This window comes from Carica papaya, chromosome 6 (genome assembly GCF_054855325.1).
Source record: "Carica papaya isolate Zhongbai chromosome 6, ASM5485532v1, whole genome shotgun sequence".
Lineage (NCBI taxonomy): Eukaryota > Viridiplantae > Streptophyta > Magnoliopsida > Brassicales > Caricaceae > Carica > Carica papaya.
In genome coordinates, this window is record NC_142314.1 from 8,834,184 (window position 1) to 8,851,992 (window position 17,809).

General features: G+C 34.1%; 2 protein-coding genes and 1 non-coding gene across 6 annotated transcripts; all 3 read left to right on the top strand.

The window, feature by feature from the left end:
* Positions 1-6,977: 6,977 nt before the first annotated feature.
* On the top strand, positions 6,978-12,461 carry GPAT9 (glycerol-3-phosphate acyltransferase 9). Of its 4 annotated transcripts, XM_022048067.2 has the most exons (13): positions 6,978-7,356; positions 7,612-7,669; positions 7,994-8,112; positions 8,359-8,458; positions 9,245-9,388; positions 9,473-9,569; positions 10,135-10,222; positions 10,303-10,399; positions 10,475-10,560; positions 10,825-10,944; positions 11,053-11,151; positions 12,042-12,092; positions 12,182-12,461. In XM_022048067.2, exons 1-12 carry the CDS (start codon positions 7,238-7,240, stop codon positions 12,088-12,090), a joined length of 1,176 nt encoding a protein of 391 aa, XP_021903759.1. In that variant the 5' UTR covers positions 6,978-7,237; the 3' UTR covers positions 12,091-12,092; positions 12,182-12,461. The 4 variants fall into 4 exon arrangements, with proteins under 4 accessions (XP_021903759.1, XP_021903758.1, XP_088078972.1 ...); XM_022048066.2 differs by having other exon boundaries at positions 6,979-7,356; positions 12,042-12,461; XM_022048068.2 differs by having other exon boundaries at positions 6,982-7,356; positions 9,245-9,340; positions 12,042-12,461.
* Positions 12,462-14,724: 2,263 nt separating this feature from the next.
* On the top strand, positions 14,725-16,685 carry LYM2 (lysm domain GPI-anchored protein 2 precursor). The gene is made up of 4 exons (XM_022048187.2): positions 14,725-15,479; positions 15,880-16,000; positions 16,103-16,296; positions 16,490-16,685. Exons 1-4 carry the CDS (start codon positions 14,810-14,812, stop codon positions 16,591-16,593), a joined length of 1,089 nt encoding a protein of 362 aa, XP_021903879.1. The 5' UTR covers positions 14,725-14,809; the 3' UTR covers positions 16,594-16,685.
* Positions 16,686-17,721: 1,036 nt separating this feature from the next.
* TRNAV-AAC (transfer RNA valine (anticodon AAC)) lies at positions 17,722-17,795 on the top strand. The gene has a single exon. It is a non-coding gene; the product is annotated as a tRNA-Val (tRNA).
* The last annotated feature ends 14 nt before the right edge of the window (positions 17,796-17,809 follow it).

A 17,809-nucleotide genomic window follows, 5' to 3' on the forward strand; every position in this document is an offset into this window, starting at 1 on the left:
GCTGAGCTGTCTTTTCCGGCGAGGAGCTCTGGCGGCTAGGGTTAGGGTTTGGGTGCGGATGGGGTTATTTATACCCATCCACTTTTGATCTAAGTCGTCCATCACTTTTAATCTAAACCGTCTGATCGTAATTAAATAAGGAGTGAATCTGGATCGTTCATCGCAATTCAATTTGGGTCATCTGTGCGCGATGCAATCTGGGCTGTCCGTACGCGTTTTGATCTGGACCGTCTGTGCGCGCGGGAACGGATCTCAGTCGTTCGATCGTGCGCACGCAGATCGCCCACGAGGCTCCCCCCGCGTGGCCTCCAGCGTCAACGCCTCTGCCACCTGGCGCGTCCTGGTTGGTCGGGGCTGCTAACCAGGCAGCTGACGTGGTGTAACTTTTTTAAATTGCGTTTTGACCCTCGGTTTTCGATTTTTCTTTCAAAAATACCCCTAGAACCCAAATTTTCACTCATTTTCTCCAAAATTATTTTTAATTAAATTCCTAACCAATTTTTACCTTTATTATTATTATTATTTTTTTTATTTTTATTAAATTAAATTAAAATTAAATAAATTAAATTAAAATTGTATAAATAATAATTATATTTATATATAAAATAATAATAATTAATAAAAATAAAAATAATGAAATGTTGGGTGTTATAGTCCTGATCTAAAATAGTCAATAAAATAAGTGTAAAGCCCCAAAAACTTAAAGAAAATGAATTTATAATTTAAATACGAAAGCGAGTAATAATGTTATTGTTTACATTCCTTACACAATAAATTGAATTGCCCAATAGAACGACGAGAATCTTCATTTTACGTTGTTCATAAAAGACAAACAGTAATTAAAGAAAAAAGAATAAATGAGTATCCTAATACAACATTCACTAGCACTTGAAGGAAATCTGGGAGGTGAATTACTCACAACCATCTTGCTGATCAGGATCTTGATCTTGATCTTCTTAATCTGAAATGGTTTATGAAATGGTAAGTTATATTAACTCAATAAGAATATCATACTAATCACTTATACGAAAAATCAAAGATTGGTAAAAATTAAAGAACAACTAATAGAGCCATTGTTTTAAATAAATACATTTAATTTTAAAACTTTTTATTCGATACTTACTGTTACGATTTTTTTTTCCAAAATCAATTTATACATTTCAATTTCATATATAGGATCAGCAATACTTCTTTTTTAACCTATTTACTAGTACCCCTGATGGTGTATAGGGATATCCCTTTACTTGTATACTCAGTATTGAGATTTGACAATTAACCTGACCGTCTCCATACCCCATCCAGTAATGGGTGCCAAAAACAGCATCGTTCCGATACTCCGTCCGGTATGAGAATGAACTTTATCTCCCAAAACTCATTCGGTATTGGACTTTTTAACCTCGTCCGACTAAGATAATGTCTATGGTAGGGTTTCCTATGTACCGAGTTCATCCACCATTTCTCAGGATTCCTAGCAAGCTTTTATTTATTAGATTCTCATCATTCAAATAATTACTACAGTATACCAATATCTCATTTTATATTCACAGATTAATTCATAATGATACTTAAGCAAACGATACAGTTTAGCATAATCATTTAAACCAAATAATCAAGAAGATATAAAAATTATCCATTCAATTATACATAGGATGATAGTAAGTAAATACAAGCAGTATAGGAAAGTAAATAGGGAACCAAGACAAATAAGAACTAATCGGTTCTGACTCCATTAGTGACCTATAATATTTTTAGGATTTTTTTTAATTTTTCACAAAATATACAATTATTCATTATTAATCCTCAATTTACCGTAACCGAGAATAAGGTGAGGAATCCTTACCCAGATAAGTGTTTCGAAACGCTGTGTTATCTAGCACTCATTCTAACGGATCTCGAGTTTCTTAAATTTTTTCTACAGGAATCTAAAATACTCGTCACGTACTTAAAAATACTTCAAAAATTCAACATCTGTGTTGGAAACCCTTTTTGGTCAATTTTAGGATTCTGGCAAGGCAGCGCCGCCATGATCCAGTGCTGGCTTCGCCGACCATGGTGGTGATTCCCATCGACCTGGCCAATTTTGACTGCTTTTACATTTATCCATGCAAAATAATATGTTAGGGAGCCTCAATTAGCCAGAAAATGGCAAAAAATTGAACATATCAGCGGGGATCTTCGGGTGCAGTAGCTTCGCTGGTTCTCCTTCGTGGATGGGTTTCTTCTTTGGCTAACCTACATAGAAAATGACGGTGAACACAATTGTCAAAACATTGTGTGAAACGAAAAACGGAAAGGGGCTCATTGGAGGGGTTTTATGGTTTCAGTAGTGGCAGCTCTGCTGAACTTTGGCCATGATTTTCGGCTCACACACCATCCTTTTTGCTCCGATATGGCTATAGGGAGACTCAAAATCGAATTCTGAGTAGGTAGAAATTTTTTTTTACCTTTTTTGGCGGACAACGATGGCTCCAGTGCAGCAAAGGCCGGGGGTCCGTCTCCTTCTCTGACAGCTGGTCCTTCTTCTCTGACGAGGGCAAATGTGGCTAAGGTTAGAGTTTTCCTACGATGCGATATTTATATACTTATCCCGCGTCGATTTGGGTCAACCATTCACATCAACATAGAGCAAGGAGAGTTGTCCGATCGTTGTCTGTTTAGACCGATTGCGTGGGCGAATATGCACTGTTCACGTGATTGATCTTGTCCGTCCGGTCATACCTAAGGAAGGAATGCATTTGAGCCGTTCACGAGCATGAAATTAAATATGGACCATCGAATCGTTCGGCACGTGGATCGCCTGCGTGTCCTCCCGCGTCGCGTCGATGTCAGTGTGTTTTGCCACGCAACATAATCTAGTTCGTCGTGGTTGCTGACTGGGTTGTCCCACGTAGCCGAATTTTTTCTTTTTGTATTTTGATCCCATGTTTTTAATTTTTCTTTCAAAAACACCTCATGAACTCAAAATTTCACCCATATTCCCTAAAATTGTTTTTAATTTCATTAATAACTTATTTTTCTCAAAAAATTTAATAAAACTAAATTAAATATATATTTTTTATTATTTTTATAAATAAAAAAATTGATTTCGGACCAAATTTTGGATCCCGATATTACAAAAGAGGTGAACTACACTAATTATATAAGAATATCAATACCTTACCACTGATACAAAAAATCAAAAGGTTGTAAAAAATATAAAATATCAAATGAAGCTCATTCTTAATAAAACCTGAATGCCATTACATTCATTATTCGTTTAACTAAAAATGTTAGTATTTTCTCAACTAACCTATAACTTCTCGAATACTATTCATTAAAATAAAATCAGAATCACAATCTAACAGTATACTGAAGTAGACATATAACATTTGGCTCCTCACATTTTTCAAGTCGGATTTTTTTACCGTGTTCACCTTTTTACCATCATTTTACCTTTCCCTACCTGTGTCGCTGGGTGTCCATAGGGATCTCCACTATACATGGATATGAACATTTCATTTGTAATTAAACGACCGTTCCGTTGCCACATCTGATAACAAGCGGCACAACAAACAACTACTTCAATATCTCGTCTGGTATGAGCGATACTTATAAACTCCCAACCCTTTTCGGTATGGGACTTTTTAACCCCATACGGTTGAGGGTAACGTTCATAGTAGGGTTCGCCTTATGCACCAAGTTTGTACACTCTTACCTATGACACCCGATAAACCCTTTTCATTCAATCACATTAGTTCATACATATTATTTCTTTCATTTATTATTTAACCCCAAATGACACATATACCCATATCCCCAGTAAAACAAGAGTACGAAATTTATATTTCAAAATATGTGAATGAAATAAATATACATTATGCTGACTGAAATGTATTATGCACAAAATAGAACAACGAGAAATATAAATTAAGACAAATAAATTAAAGTAGGTTAAAATAAAACAAAGTAAATAAATAAGTACAATAAAGTAACCAAATAAATAGTTAGCACAATTAAGCAAGTATAAACTGACCGATTACTTGCTTCATCAAAAACATGTACTTAATTAATCAAGAAACTGTCAGTTATCCAAAATTTTTGTTTATTATTAATTTAGTTTTAATTTCACTGTAATAGAAAAAATGGATGGGAGATTCTTACACTGGGTCAATGTTCAAAACATCGCTTTTTCACTACGATTCTCGACGATTTTTGGATCTCGAATTTTCTTGGATTTTTCTGATAAGATTAAAACATACGTTAAAATGATGTGAAATTACGTAAGAAACGGTAAAAAATGGCAAAAATCTCACCGGAGGTCGGGTTGGGGTTCCAGCGCAGTGGCGCTGCCGTGCTCTGCCACCTGGTCCTCTTCTCCAGTGGCTCATCCTTTCGGTCAAACTGGTTTTGGCCGGTCCTTGGTGAAAATTTATTTAAATCGTGGTTAGAAGGTGTTTTGCGGCGAAAGAAAGGGAAAAACAAAGGCTTACTGACGGTTTTGGTCATCCGGTACTGCGATTCAACCGAGCTCTGTCGTTCCTTCCTCGCAGTGTGCGGCTTCTCTCGGTTACCCTGCATCGAAAACACGTTAGATGACTAAGGGCAGAGAAACAGGAAGAACGAGAAGAATTTCTAGCTTACCAGAGTGTTTTCGGCGTTCTGGCATGGTGGCGCCGACATTCCTTCTCCGACTGGGTCTCCTTCCGACCACCCTTCTTCTTCTTCTGTGACAAGGCATGTCGGCTAAGGTTTGGGGTTTGACTGAATGAGATTCTTAAATATTCTCATCCCTTTGATCTGGATTGTCCATCTAGGCCTACGTGGATCAACCTCAGTCGCCCGACCTTGTTTATTTGGAAAACAAATCTAGACCGTTCGGTTGAAGACACGTGAACCGTTTGATCAGAGTTATCCAAAAAATTGATCTCGGTCGTTCGTGCATGTAGGAGTGGCCCTGAGTCGTTCGATTGGCCTGACATGCGAATTGTCTGCATGGCTTCCTGCATGGAACCTGTGTCGACATGTCTACCATGCAGCGTGCAGCAATTCATCGTGCTGCTGACTGGGCGTACACATGACCCATATTTTTTTTTTTACTATTTGACTCCTTTTTCTAAATATTTTTTTAAAACATATTCTCGTTTATTTATAATTTGATCTTATCTTTTAAAAATTATTTAAAAAAAGTTTAAAATTGACATTTAAAAAAAATAAACATAATTAAAATAATATTAAAATTCACGTTTCTGAGCCTAATTCTTAGATTCGGAGTGTTACATATTTTGACATAATTTTAATTAAATTAATAAAAATAAACATATAAGAACAAACTTATACTTATCTTTTTGCTGAGCACTAAGCAATAACGATGAATGAAACAAAATTGAAGAAAAAATAAAAAATAAAAAAAATGTTGATTTTAAATCATTGTTGGAGACAAGTCATGGGTGAAATGAGGTGTAGGTGAAAATTCCTTTAATACACTGAATTCACGTGAGATTCAGACGTATCTCCGTACTATTTCCACTTGCCCAGAAAAAATAATTTGATTAATTCAATAATTATACGTGAAATTTATGGTGAATTTTTAATTATTAAGAATTAAAACAACGGTCTCTCTATTTTTATTTACTAATAATTATTAAAATTAAAAGGGCAGTATCTTATCTAATGACTTTAAAATATAGTTATTGAAATCAGACTTAATTTGATAGTTTTGACTTTTTAAATTTTTTATCTATATTTTGAGCTAACAATTTAATTGATAAGTTATTAATTAAATTAATAAATTAAATAATCAACGTGCAAACCAGTTCAACATATAACTCATTAAAATATAAAAATTATGATTTTTTTTTTTTTAATTTAAAAAAAAACCTTCAGTGGTATATGTCATTGGATCCTTCATTTTTAATTCTCTACCCACTAAATTAAACTACTGTTTTCCAACTGCATAATTTTTATTTTACTTTTTCAGATTATTGTTTGTTGCATGTGTTTGTTTTCTCCATAATATATATATGTGTGTGTATATTATTCTGGTTATTGCTTGTTCAAACCATTTATTTAAATTATCTGATTGCATCAGGTGACTTTTACGGCCAATACAGATTTTTAATTTAATTGAAAACTAAACATGAATTGGTCAACTTAGGAAAAACATATCAATTTATTCTTAAACATAATCTAAATCTAAATATTTCTACGATCGTTGGGACTAGTCCGTAAAAATACGTTGGGCCACCAATGTCCCCATATTTGGGTCCAAAAAATAATCTAATTATCTTATAATATAGTAATAATAATTCCTGGGCTTGGGCTCAAAACAATCCATTCTTTGTATTAGCAGTTCTCTTTTTTCCTTTCAATTAATTTCTAAAAATCGATTAAAAAATATTGGGTTTAAATTTGATTCGTACGTAAATTCAAAATAATTAAAATAAAATAGTTTAATCCAATAATAAGAGTTTTTTTTTAAAAAAAAAAATATAAGGAGGAATTTTTATGTATTTATGTAAATATTACTTTTTCACAATATTTATAATATAAAACTCAGAGCTACCGCATGAAGAAGACATTATTAAGTAAGATACTATTGTTTGTCCGCCGTTGGTTGACCAAGTTTCTTTCTTCTTGCTCAGCTACTCAACAACATTGCACAATTTAAACAAAAAAAAAAAAAAAAAGAAAACCTAAAAAATTCAAAAATTATTTCATACTTTATTATTATATTTTTAATAATATTATTATTTCAGAAAAATAAAGGATATTCATTTAGATTTGTACACAAAATTATCATTTAATATATGTACCAAAAAATTAATGATACTCTCACCAATATACTACACCAGCTTACAATAAATTTTTATTTAATTTAAAATATAACTAAAAATAAAAAATCTAAAATGATAAAAGTAATTTTTCTGGTCTTAAAAAAATTTATTACTTTCTTGTTTCTGATAATAAACAGAGAGAGAGAGAGAGAGAGAGAGAGAGGCATCATTAAAAACAAGTGGAAAAGAATAGGCAAAGGGCGCATTGAGGTGCGTGATTGCTACTAAATTCGTCATCTTCTTCCTTCTTTCTTTCTAACACGCACCAGATCAAAATCATCAGCCAATAGAAAACAACAGCAAAAAAAAAAACGAAAAAGAAATAAACATATTCCAGTTAACCCACCGCCACTAGACAAGAGAGAACCAGAAACAGAGCGCTCAGAGATTAAGTCATTTGCAACGGAGTAAAGGAGGCGGAGAATATGAGCAGTCAGGGTAAACTTGTCTCCTCAAGTTCTGAATTGGATTTGGATCGTCCCAACATCGAAGACTACCTCCCTTCCGGATCCTCCATCCAAGAGCCTCATGGCAAGCTTCGCCTGTAATCTTCACAACCTCTCTCTCTAGACATAGCTGTATCTATATATATGTATATGCATGCATGCTTCGATATGTATATGTCATTTTGCATTTGGATTTCGTTTGCGCGATAACTAGTTAGAGATGAAAAACTGTCCTCTGGCGAGATTCCGATTTGCGCCTTCTTTTTTCTTTGGTTTTTCTCGATAAGCTAAAATGACTTCAGGCGATTGATTGATTGATTTTGACTGGTGATGCTTGGCGAACTCTTTTTTAGGCGTGATTTGCTTGACATTTCGCCTACTCTGACTGAAGCTGCCGGTGCCATTGTCGATGTAAGCTCTCTCGCGATTCTTAGTAATTTTTGTAGTCATGTTTGTTTTATGGAGAAATGATTCCGGAAAAATTTTCGGTCCAGGAGGGAGGGGAATAATTAGATTGTGAGCTGTGTGAGTGCTTTTACTTCTTTTATTGGAAGGTGATTCCTTAAACATGATTTCTCTATCTTCGGGTTAATATTTCAAAAAGAATAGATATCTTCTGGTTAAGAGTGAATTTCATGCCATCAATTTGAGAAAAGTAGAGACTGAAATCAATTTTCTGTTTACATGTAAAAATCTTTATTTATAGAAACTTCTGATTTTACCTGAAATTGCCAGGACTCCTTCACGCGATGTTTTAAGTCAATTCCTCCAGAACCTTGGAACTGGAACATATATTTGTTTCCTCTATGGTGTTTTGGCGTGCTCATTCGACATTTTATTCTTTTTCCTGTGAGGTAAGCTTTTTTTATCTGCTCAGATAGAGGGAGAGTGTTGAATCATGCTATATGCAGTCTTTCTTCTTTAATCTCACTGCAGAATTTATTTCCCCCACTAAATGATCTCTATCTCGAGCTTGAATTGTATATCTTGGTATTATTTTTAATGAATCATCTGATTCTTTTGTAGCCAACTGGCTTTGTTAAGTAGCGCATGTTATGTTGTATCCGCAACTAATTACTGGATATCCATAAAATCTGCAGGTGTCTAGTGTTGGCAGTAGGATGGTTTATATTTCTCTCATCATTCATTCCAGTGCACTATCTGCTGAGAAGCCATGATAAGTTGAGAAAAAAGATAGAGGTCTGAGCTTTATCTTATGCAGAGTTCCCTGGATTCATACCATTAGAATACTGTTATTCTCTTTCTTCTTGAATCTTCATTATATGTGGTATTGTTCGTACTAAATAAACTATGCCATTGAGTTCCCTGCCATTTTTATGCTTGGGGCTGGGACCATTTCCATAAATTTTTTAGCCATAATCTTCTTAATACATCTGGTTATGCAACTTTCAACATGTAATCTTTCTATACTAAGAAACTAAGTAAGTGTCTAGATACCCACAGAGATGAGGGAATATAGAAAAAAGAGAGTAACTTGAAGTTTGCTTTATGGAACCCTAGGTATCTTTACTCTACCTTTTAGTGTAAGAAGCAGGATGCTATAAACCAACTCCTCTAGGACATTTCAATTTTTCATGTTTGTCTATGATTAGAGGAGGAGACCAGCAGATTATGCTCTACATGCTTTATCAACCCTCTGGACTGTAAGAAAAGCATGGCAGGAAGGATGCGCTTTGTCCATGATTAGAGTTATTACTATTGCCCAGACTAATTCCATTTAATCTTACTATATTTTCTATATCTCAAAAAACAAAAATCTTACTATATTTTTTGTCAAATTATTTTTTCAGATAATTTTTTGCGTTATTTGATATCTGGTGTTCCCTTTTTTGAAATGCAATCAACACATTTCAGATCCAAATTTGACCCAATACTTTGTCTTCCTATGTCTTGTTCTCTCTATCTGAGAATTGGATTTTATTTCCTTTTCACTTTCAAACTCAAGATTGCTTATTTTCTCTTCAGAGGTGCTTGGTAGAGATGATGTGCAGTTTCTTTGTTGCATCATGGACTGGTGTTGTCAAATACCATGGTCCTAGGCCTAGCATCCGGCCTAAGCAGGTTATGCTCTTTAAAATGTGTCCTGCAGATACCTTAACTAGCCCCCAGGTGTTTTTTTTAAAAACAATTTGTTGACAACCAAAATCTCTTTTGAGTATTAACCAAAATCTCTTTTTGTTTTGTGTTGAACAGGTGTTTGTGGCCAACCATACCTCAATGATAGATTTTATCGTCTTAGAACAGATGACTGCATTTGCTGTTATCATGCAGAAGCATCCTGGATGGGTTGGTAAGTATTAACGTCACGTGCTTGTAGGACACATGCTAAGAATTTAATGTTGCAGTATGCACGTTAAGAGTCTCCAATGCCTCTTGAGTTGGGAAAATGTAGCTTATGTGTTTTCAATAGATGAAGTTCCATATATATTTTTTCTCCTCTTTTCAATTCCCACATCATCTGCCTTTGTTTTGACTCCTTTTTTTTTCGGATTTTTTAGAAATTCAATATTGATATGTACAATTCTAGATGGACATTAATCATTTTTACTTTCATTGTTAGGAAATGTATGTTCTTGTTGGAGTATTCATATCTGGAGGTGGAAAAGTGGTTTCAGCAAATTATCACTCGTTTTGCAGTCTTCCTCGGTTTCAACTTATTATTGAGATATTTTTTGTTTGCATTGGAAGCGAAGTCATTTATTGGAAATATCTAATTTTAGAAGCCTGGATTTTATGCTTTCCTTTTTTCTGATTTTGTTGCTTTCTGCTAATGCAGAGCTGACTGATCATGAGCATAAAATGTGAATTTGAATATACTGAATGTTCTATTTGATTTGTTTTGGTTTTATGTTTAGGACTACTGCAAAGCACTATACTAGAGAGTGTAGGGTGTATCTGGTTCAACCGTTCAGAGGCAAAGGATCGTGAAATTGTAGCCAAGAAGTAAGTAAAATTGTCACGGGCAAGAACATTTGCATCCTGTTATTTCCAATGGTTATGATAATTTGATTTAAATCTTTCAGGTTAAGGGATCATGTTCAGGGTGCTGACAACAACCCTCTTCTTATATTTCCTGAAGGGACTTGTGTGAACAACCACTACACTGTTATGTTTAAGAAGGTACAAGAGCAAATATTTGGTGGATTATTGAAGTTTTCTTTAAACTTTAATTTTTTTATCTCCTTGATGGTTCAGGGCGCTTTTGAACTTGGCTGCACTGTTTGCCCAATTGCAATCAAGTACAACAAAATTTTTGTTGATGCCTTTTGGAATAGCCGGAAGTAAGTATAACTCTTGAAAAATTTTAATTTCTGCAGATAACTATAACAGCATGGAATTTTGGCTTGTAGAATCAAGTAGAGTTTATTTTACTTCCTGTTAAGATGCTTTCCTGTTTGTGAAGACTATGATTATGCTGCTTAGCAGGCATAGTTTTTTTTTTTTTCTTTTAAATATTTGAATCACACATGATGTTTCACTATGTTGTTTAGCTCGTATTTCATTTGTAGATTCACATCATGATGTTTCCCACATTTTCTCTGCAGGCAGTCCTTCACAATGCATCTGCTGCAGCTAATGACATCCTGGGCTGTCGTATGTGATGTGTGGTACTTGGAGCCCCAAAATCTGAAGCCTGGTGAGACAGCCATTGAGTTTGCAGAGAGGTAAAAATTCTTACTGATTTGCAATGAAACTGAGCATATTCATTGATAGAGAAAATTTTGTCTCCATTAGCTTGTTTCGGATCTTGGAGTTTGAGACCTTTTATGCAGGGTAAGGGACATAATATCTGTTCGAGCAGGTCTGAAAAAGGTTCCGTGGGATGGATATCTGAAGTATTCACGTCCGAGTCCAAAACATAGAGAACGCAAGTAAGCGAATCATTTCCCAGATTCTTTCCATCTTTTCTAAGCTTGAAGCTATTTTACATCTATCAATTGATACTTGGTTTGATCATTTATATGTAGCTACAAGTTCTTACGCATCTGCTTCTTGTTTATCTATATTATCCCTGAGGACATTAAGGGAACATTAATATGGTGTTTATCTCAACTTTTGGTCAAATGAGCTCTTGAAAGATGGTAGAGGGTAGCTCTTATTTTGGAGAGCTTGTAAGTTGTCTAAAGTAAGTTGGTGTGGACTACAAAATGTCTTAAGTAGTTCTAAACCAATTTCTTAGAAACTCATGTTATACAAACATTTTAGAAGCTTATTTATGAAATAAATTCATACAGCAATATTCTATTGAAGAATTTTGAGCTCCTTGTGTGTTTTAGATTGGGCCAAACATCATCCAAATATAAAAACACCTTTGAATAATATGGTTTTTCTCCCACCAGTTTTATGGGCATTCTTAGCAGTCATAGGGATTGGTTGCTGGGTTCTTTAGGTAACCTGTGATATCTCATGTTGTTGATAGCTTGTACACTTGCCACCTATGACCATTTAACATCTAATATTTACATATATTCAAAGAACAATAAGGTACCATGAACATGGAGTACTGCATTTGACTGAAGAAAATTGTCAACAATGATTGTATTGATCTTGTGGAAAGGCTTTAAATTATTTTTATTGTCTTCCGCTATTTCCTTTTGGATGTGAAAAACAAAAACTTACCTCAGTAACCTTGTTTCGTGGTATTGGGTTTTGTCCATAACTGGGGCATTTGCTAATATAATCAGCTTGATTAATAAATATACCTGATGGCATTTGAAGCACCCTTACAGCTTGAAGCTCACTGCTGATTTTGCATGTACAGGCAACAAAACTTTGCTGAGTCTATCCTGCGCCGCCTGGAGGAGAAGTGACTGTACATTGGTTTTCCATTTCTTTAGTAGTATTGATCCAAACTACTGAGGCATGTTACCATGCCTAATTCTATCTTACATTTAAATGCAGACTTGACCATGAATAACACTTGAAGGAGATGGGTTTGAGGATTGAAAGGTTCACACCAAATAGAAACTTGCTCGGAATAGTTCTCCGGTACTATCCTGACCTCTCAACTAGAGTGAAGTTGCTCAGGAAGGGCAAACTCTAAGTTGTTAGTAGTGTGTTGTTGAATATATGTGCATGAAAAATTTTGGGAACACTGTCAAATTTAAATATTCTTCCTGGTGAAACATCCACCTCTATTTAATTAATTTCCAAAAAAATAGGATGAAATATTGTTGATGTATATTATTATTGGGGAAAGAAGGAAAAAAAGAGAAAGAGAAAAGACAGTCATGGGGTGCATGCAACATTCAAGAGTCAGCTGAACGGGTTTTCTCATAAAAATGTTGCTTTGGCATGCTTGGGTCTATCAGGGTGTTCGCACTCTTGTTTTTATCCACTACTCTTGTAGGATTCTTCTAAAATCCTTATCAAATTTAAACAAGAAGGGAGTAAGCTGTGGCCGCCGCTGAGCAATTACCAACTAAACGTTCAGGAAGGAGGCTTGAGAAACGTTGGATTGCAGCGCAGGTACAGCACGAAGTTAGCAAAGAACACAAGCCCAGTTCATGCTTGAAAATACAAAATATAAATTTACCATATTTCTGTATTATAATTTGGTATGAATTAGTGCCAATGTAAGCGGGCAACATAATTTTTCGTAGCTACGTTTAGAAAAGAAAATTGTGGAATCTATTAGAAATTTACAATTGGTTTAGAAAGGAAATAATGGACGTTTAGACGAGAACAACAAACATTGATACCGGCATGAATTTCGCTTATAATTTTAAATTCTATATTTACTGGTAGAATTTTAATAATTTCCTACTAAGTTAGTGCCATTTTTAAAATGTCATATCTTTAGCAAATTAGTGATGAATGGAATACAAATTTGACTTAGTTCGCAATTGCCTTAACGAAAATAGATGTTCATAGCTCGTAATTGTCATTTGATGACATTATAATTTTAGGATCGGTACAAACGAAATGGTACGATTTTCCTTTTGGGCAGATAAGATAAATGATGTGTGAATAATTTATTTGATAAATAATACTCAAGTATACATGATGTCGTTGTCTTCTAATATTCTGAAGTAATTTATTACAAAATTAAATGTTTATGTAGCCTTCCAATTCAATAAAATGCGTATACGCAATTATGGTATGGTATTACACTTTTTTATCAATAACTTTAGTAGAAACGTAAGTTGACTAATAAAATTAAGGGCAAATTACTATAATAGTTTATAAATTTTTCTTTATGTTATAATTAGATTAGACAATTTTGTTTTTATAAAATTATTTCACTTCATGATTCACTTATACAATTAGAGAAACTTCTAATCAAGGCAACGGATTTTTCTTTTGTTTTGACTACATATTATTCTTTATAGGATTTAATAGTTACGATAAATTAAAGATTGAAATTAATAAACAAAATAAAAATAATTAATTTACTTTATTTAAACTACTATATTCATGATATTTACAGATATTAGGAAACAAAAAGAGATATAATATAAGTTTTTTTAAATTATTAATTTTCTTTCTCTATTCGTAGCTGTAAACAAAAACATTATATTTTCAGTATAAATCCAAAAACAATTTTTATTGTTTCTCAAAGAAAAATATATCTAAAATAATTTTACAAGCTCGCGCACCAAATTATGATGAAAATTTGAAGTAAATAACAACATAGTTTATAATTTATTAATTAAATTGATTACTTATCTTAAAACTAATGAAGGGTAATTTTTATTAGTTTCCAGATAAATTATACCGTTGAACAGCTACAATTATTAATTTATTTTACACCCGTTACTTTCCTAAATGCTGTATAGACGTGCCAACCGACCCCACACATTTACTTTACTCGTAATGAAAGCATTGACTCGCAATGACCGAGCTTTTTTTTTTTTTTTTAATAGAATATAGAATACATATTTTAGTACATAAAACTCCAGTAAAGAGTCCTTCTAAAGACATTCAGAGAGCCCGCTGCAGACGGTTCATAATAAAAAATCAAGTTGGCCCAGAAAGTCCGCACAACGATAATTCTATACGCAGCTCCCCCCTACATTTCCACATTTGACTTATGAACCGTGAGAACAATTTGAAGAAAAAGTATTTTCCTTTTTTTTGGCGCATTTATTGGAATTTTAAATTTTCCAGTCCATATTTTATATTGATTATTGTAAAGAAAAATAAGTGTTTTGAATCCCCCCACCAATAAGAATAAAAATATTTCATCATTAAACATGTGAAACAAGAAGACCAACCCACATTCTTCTTTAGTTGGATCGAGTGGCAATTACCACTTATATAATCATCACATCACTTCTACTCATTTCCGGATCACTAAATTATGATTAAATTTTTTATTTCAATAACTAATTAATAACTAGATAATAATTTAGTGTTAATTTCTAAAATACAAAAAACCTCATAAATTCGTCATCAAATTACGAGAGCACCCACCACATGGACGAAAACTAAAACACCCGTCCTGTCCTTATCTTCTCCAATAACAAAATTTGCAGACTCCGACCCCTTTAAGAAACCCACTTTCTACCCTTCAACAAATATACAGTAATGGCTTTTTCCTCCTCTTCTTCCTCTCACTGCTTTCTCTTACTCCCTCTTCTTCTCTTCTCCGTTTTAATCGCTCACTCAGCCGCTCAAGGCGGCAGATTCACTTGCAATTCCTCCTCAAAGTGTCAATCCCTCGTTGGCTATCTCACCCCCAACGCCACCACCTTGTCCGAACTCCAATCTCTCTTCACCGTCAAAAAGCTCCGCTCCATTCTCGGCGCTAACAACCTACCTCTCTCAACCCCACGCTCCTTCTCCATTCCCGCAAACCAGACTATCAAAATCCCTATCCCTTGCGTTTGCTCAAACGGCACCGGCATCTCCGACAGAGTCCCTATCTACAAAGTCAAGAAAGACGACGGCCTCTTTCATATCGCCGCCGACGTTTTCGGCGGTCTGGTTCAGTTCCAGCATATTGTGGAGATCAACAATATTCCTAACCCGGACTTGATTGAGGTTAACCAGTCGCTGTGGATCCCGCTGCCTTGCAGCTGCGATGAGGTGAACGGAGAACGAGTCGTACACTACGCTCACGTGGTGTTAGAAGGGAGCTCCGTCGAGGAAATTTCCAGCGAGTTTGGGGTGGATAAGGAGACTTTGTTGAAGCTCAATGGGATTTCCGGTGACAATCAACTTATCGCTGCTAAAGCTTTTGATGTTCCTCTCAGAGGTTAGTTCATTTTTTCTTCTTCCTTTCACTTTTTCACTGCTTCTTTCTGTTTCTGGTTATTTGGTTTGACTTTTTGACTAATAAAAATGTGGACTTTTTCTTTAATAAACATCTGAGTAAATTTATTATTATTATACAAGACACAAATTACCAATTATATATATATATATATATATTTTTATGTATAAAATTATTATTGCAATTTAAACGATTAAATCATTGTTAAACATATAAAAATGTCCAATTATTTTATTTAGAATATATTAATGACAATAATAATTTTTAATCACATAATTTTTTACAATATAATTAAAACCAATTTGTATTATTTCTTCATCGTCTGTTTGCTTCTCAAGCCATTATAGATACTCGAAGGTATTTGATGTTTGAAAATTGGCAGCTTGCAACTCATCCATAAGAAATGACTCGTTGGATTTCCCTCTACTCGTTTCTAACAACACTTCTGTGTTTACCGCCAATAATTGTGTAAAGTGTTCGTGTTCTTCGGCAAATAACTGGATGTAAGTATTCTTCCCCTCCATATTCTTACAGTTTATTACTACTTTCTTTGGGAACAAGCTGATTTTTATCTTCTTGTTGTTATCTTTGGATTTTCTGACCAGATTGCAATGTGAACCCACTGCAATTCCGCCATCGTCCAACTCGGGAACGTGCCCTTCTATGCTTTGTGCAGGATCAAACAATTTATCCCTCGGCAACACTTCTACGACCTCTTGCAATCGGACAACCTGCAGTTACGCTGGTTTCTCGAGGCAAACTATTCACACCACACTTCTCAGTGAATCCACTTGTGCAAGTAAGTCCAGAAAATTAGATATTGGTCTGAATTTTGAACCGACCGATGAATCTTTAAATAAGTAAAAAGATACACATAATTCCTTATGAATTAGGTTAAATGATGTTTCAGAAAGTGCATGTGAAAATACTGGTTTTTGGTGTGTTCAAGAGGTACATAAACTAAGTTTTATTGATTTTATTTTGTTCAACAGCTCCTCTTCCTCCTCCAAATCATGCTCCAACAAGTCGGTTGAGTTGGAATTTGGTGTTGATATCTGTTCACTTGCTGCTGCTTTCTTTACATTTTCTTCTCTAAGTGTGTGCTAGTTTCTCCACATTTTGTGTAGTCTGGATTTTTTTATAATGTTTTGGAGCAGGCAATTAATAAAAGCAGAGTGTCAATTTCAATTAGTGTAATATGATATATATATATATATATGGTTGTATTGTTTTTAGTATTGTGCTTCCCACATATGTCATTATTTCCATATAGTAATAAAAATAAAAAATAAAAAATAAAAATTCGTCTTTTCACGTTGGTTCACAAATGGACATTTAGTTTTACTATTCGTGTGCTGGGAAAGAAAGAGCTTCTTTTAGTTTTGAAGAAAATCAGACTGGTAAAATTGAAAGGTATGGTATGAATGCATAAACAATCAAATCCTTTTCAAAAGTATGGTATGAATGTGTCTCGAAACACTTGCCTTGATTGACCCGGCTGGAGGCGACTGACTTCAGCTTGTGTTTGGTCTTAATCTCAAATTTCAATTTATAAAATAATTAAGTGCTTTTAGAGTGGAAAATAACATTTTTACCCTTATATATATTTATTTATTTACTTTTCTTTATTTATTTTTTTTACATTTTTCTTCCAACAGAACGACAACTATAAAGCAGCTATTCCCAGGGTATTTTATACACCCTTCCATTTCTTCTTCCATATCAATTCCGATGGAATCCCGTAATTACTTAAATCTCAAGTTTCCAAGAGCAATGGCATAAGTTTCTTCTTAGTGTTTGTATAACATTTAAAAACTTAATGAATTAACTTATGACTTTTTGTGCATAATGAGCTTTGCGCTCACGGTGTAAAAGAAGTAAAAAATGTTTAGACGCTTTGTTTTTCTTTCTTTACAGCTTTTATATTATAGTCCAATTATCAGCATTAAAGGAATTAAGGATGGCCTAATTTGTCTTTACCCACTCTATTAGGAGCCGGTAAATATCATAAATACGGCTAAAAAACGTACCTCATATGCGGGTGATAATTTCACTACAATTCAACTAAAATTAAATCAAAAATCCTTATTTCTTTAATTATTTATTTGATGTAAATAAATATATTATATTGATTGAGGTGAATATTTATTTTTAGAATATTTTATTTGCATGTATGTTTAAAAAATCAACCCTCATTCTACTACAAATATTGAAATCCCACCCTGGTGTCGTGGTGTAGTTGGTTATCACGTCAGTCTAACACACTGAAGGTCTCATGTTCGAGTCCGGGCGACGCCATTTGTTTACTTTTT

Excerpts from the sequence above, each read along its gene's own strand:
- LYM2 (XM_022048187.2), top strand. The coding sequence starts at position 14,810 with ATGGCTTTTTCCTCCTCTTCTTCCTCTCACTGCTTTCTCTTACTCCCT. Across the intron at positions 15,480-15,879 it reads TTTTGATGTTCCTCTCAGAG|CTTGCAACTCATCCATAAGA; the intron begins GTTAGTTCATTT and ends GAAAATTGGCAG. Across the intron at positions 16,001-16,102 it reads TCTTCGGCAAATAACTGGAT|ATTGCAATGTGAACCCACTG; the intron begins GTAAGTATTCTT and ends TTTTCTGACCAG.
- GPAT9 (XM_022048067.2), top strand. The coding sequence starts at position 7,238 with ATGAGCAGTCAGGGTAAACTTGTCTCCTCAAGTTCTGAATTGGATTTG. Across the intron at positions 9,570-10,134 it reads GAAGCATCCTGGATGGGTTG|GACTACTGCAAAGCACTATA; the intron begins GTAAGTATTAAC and ends TTTTATGTTTAG. Across the intron at positions 10,561-10,824 it reads GCCTTTTGGAATAGCCGGAA|GCAGTCCTTCACAATGCATC; the intron begins GTAAGTATAACT and ends TTTTCTCTGCAG.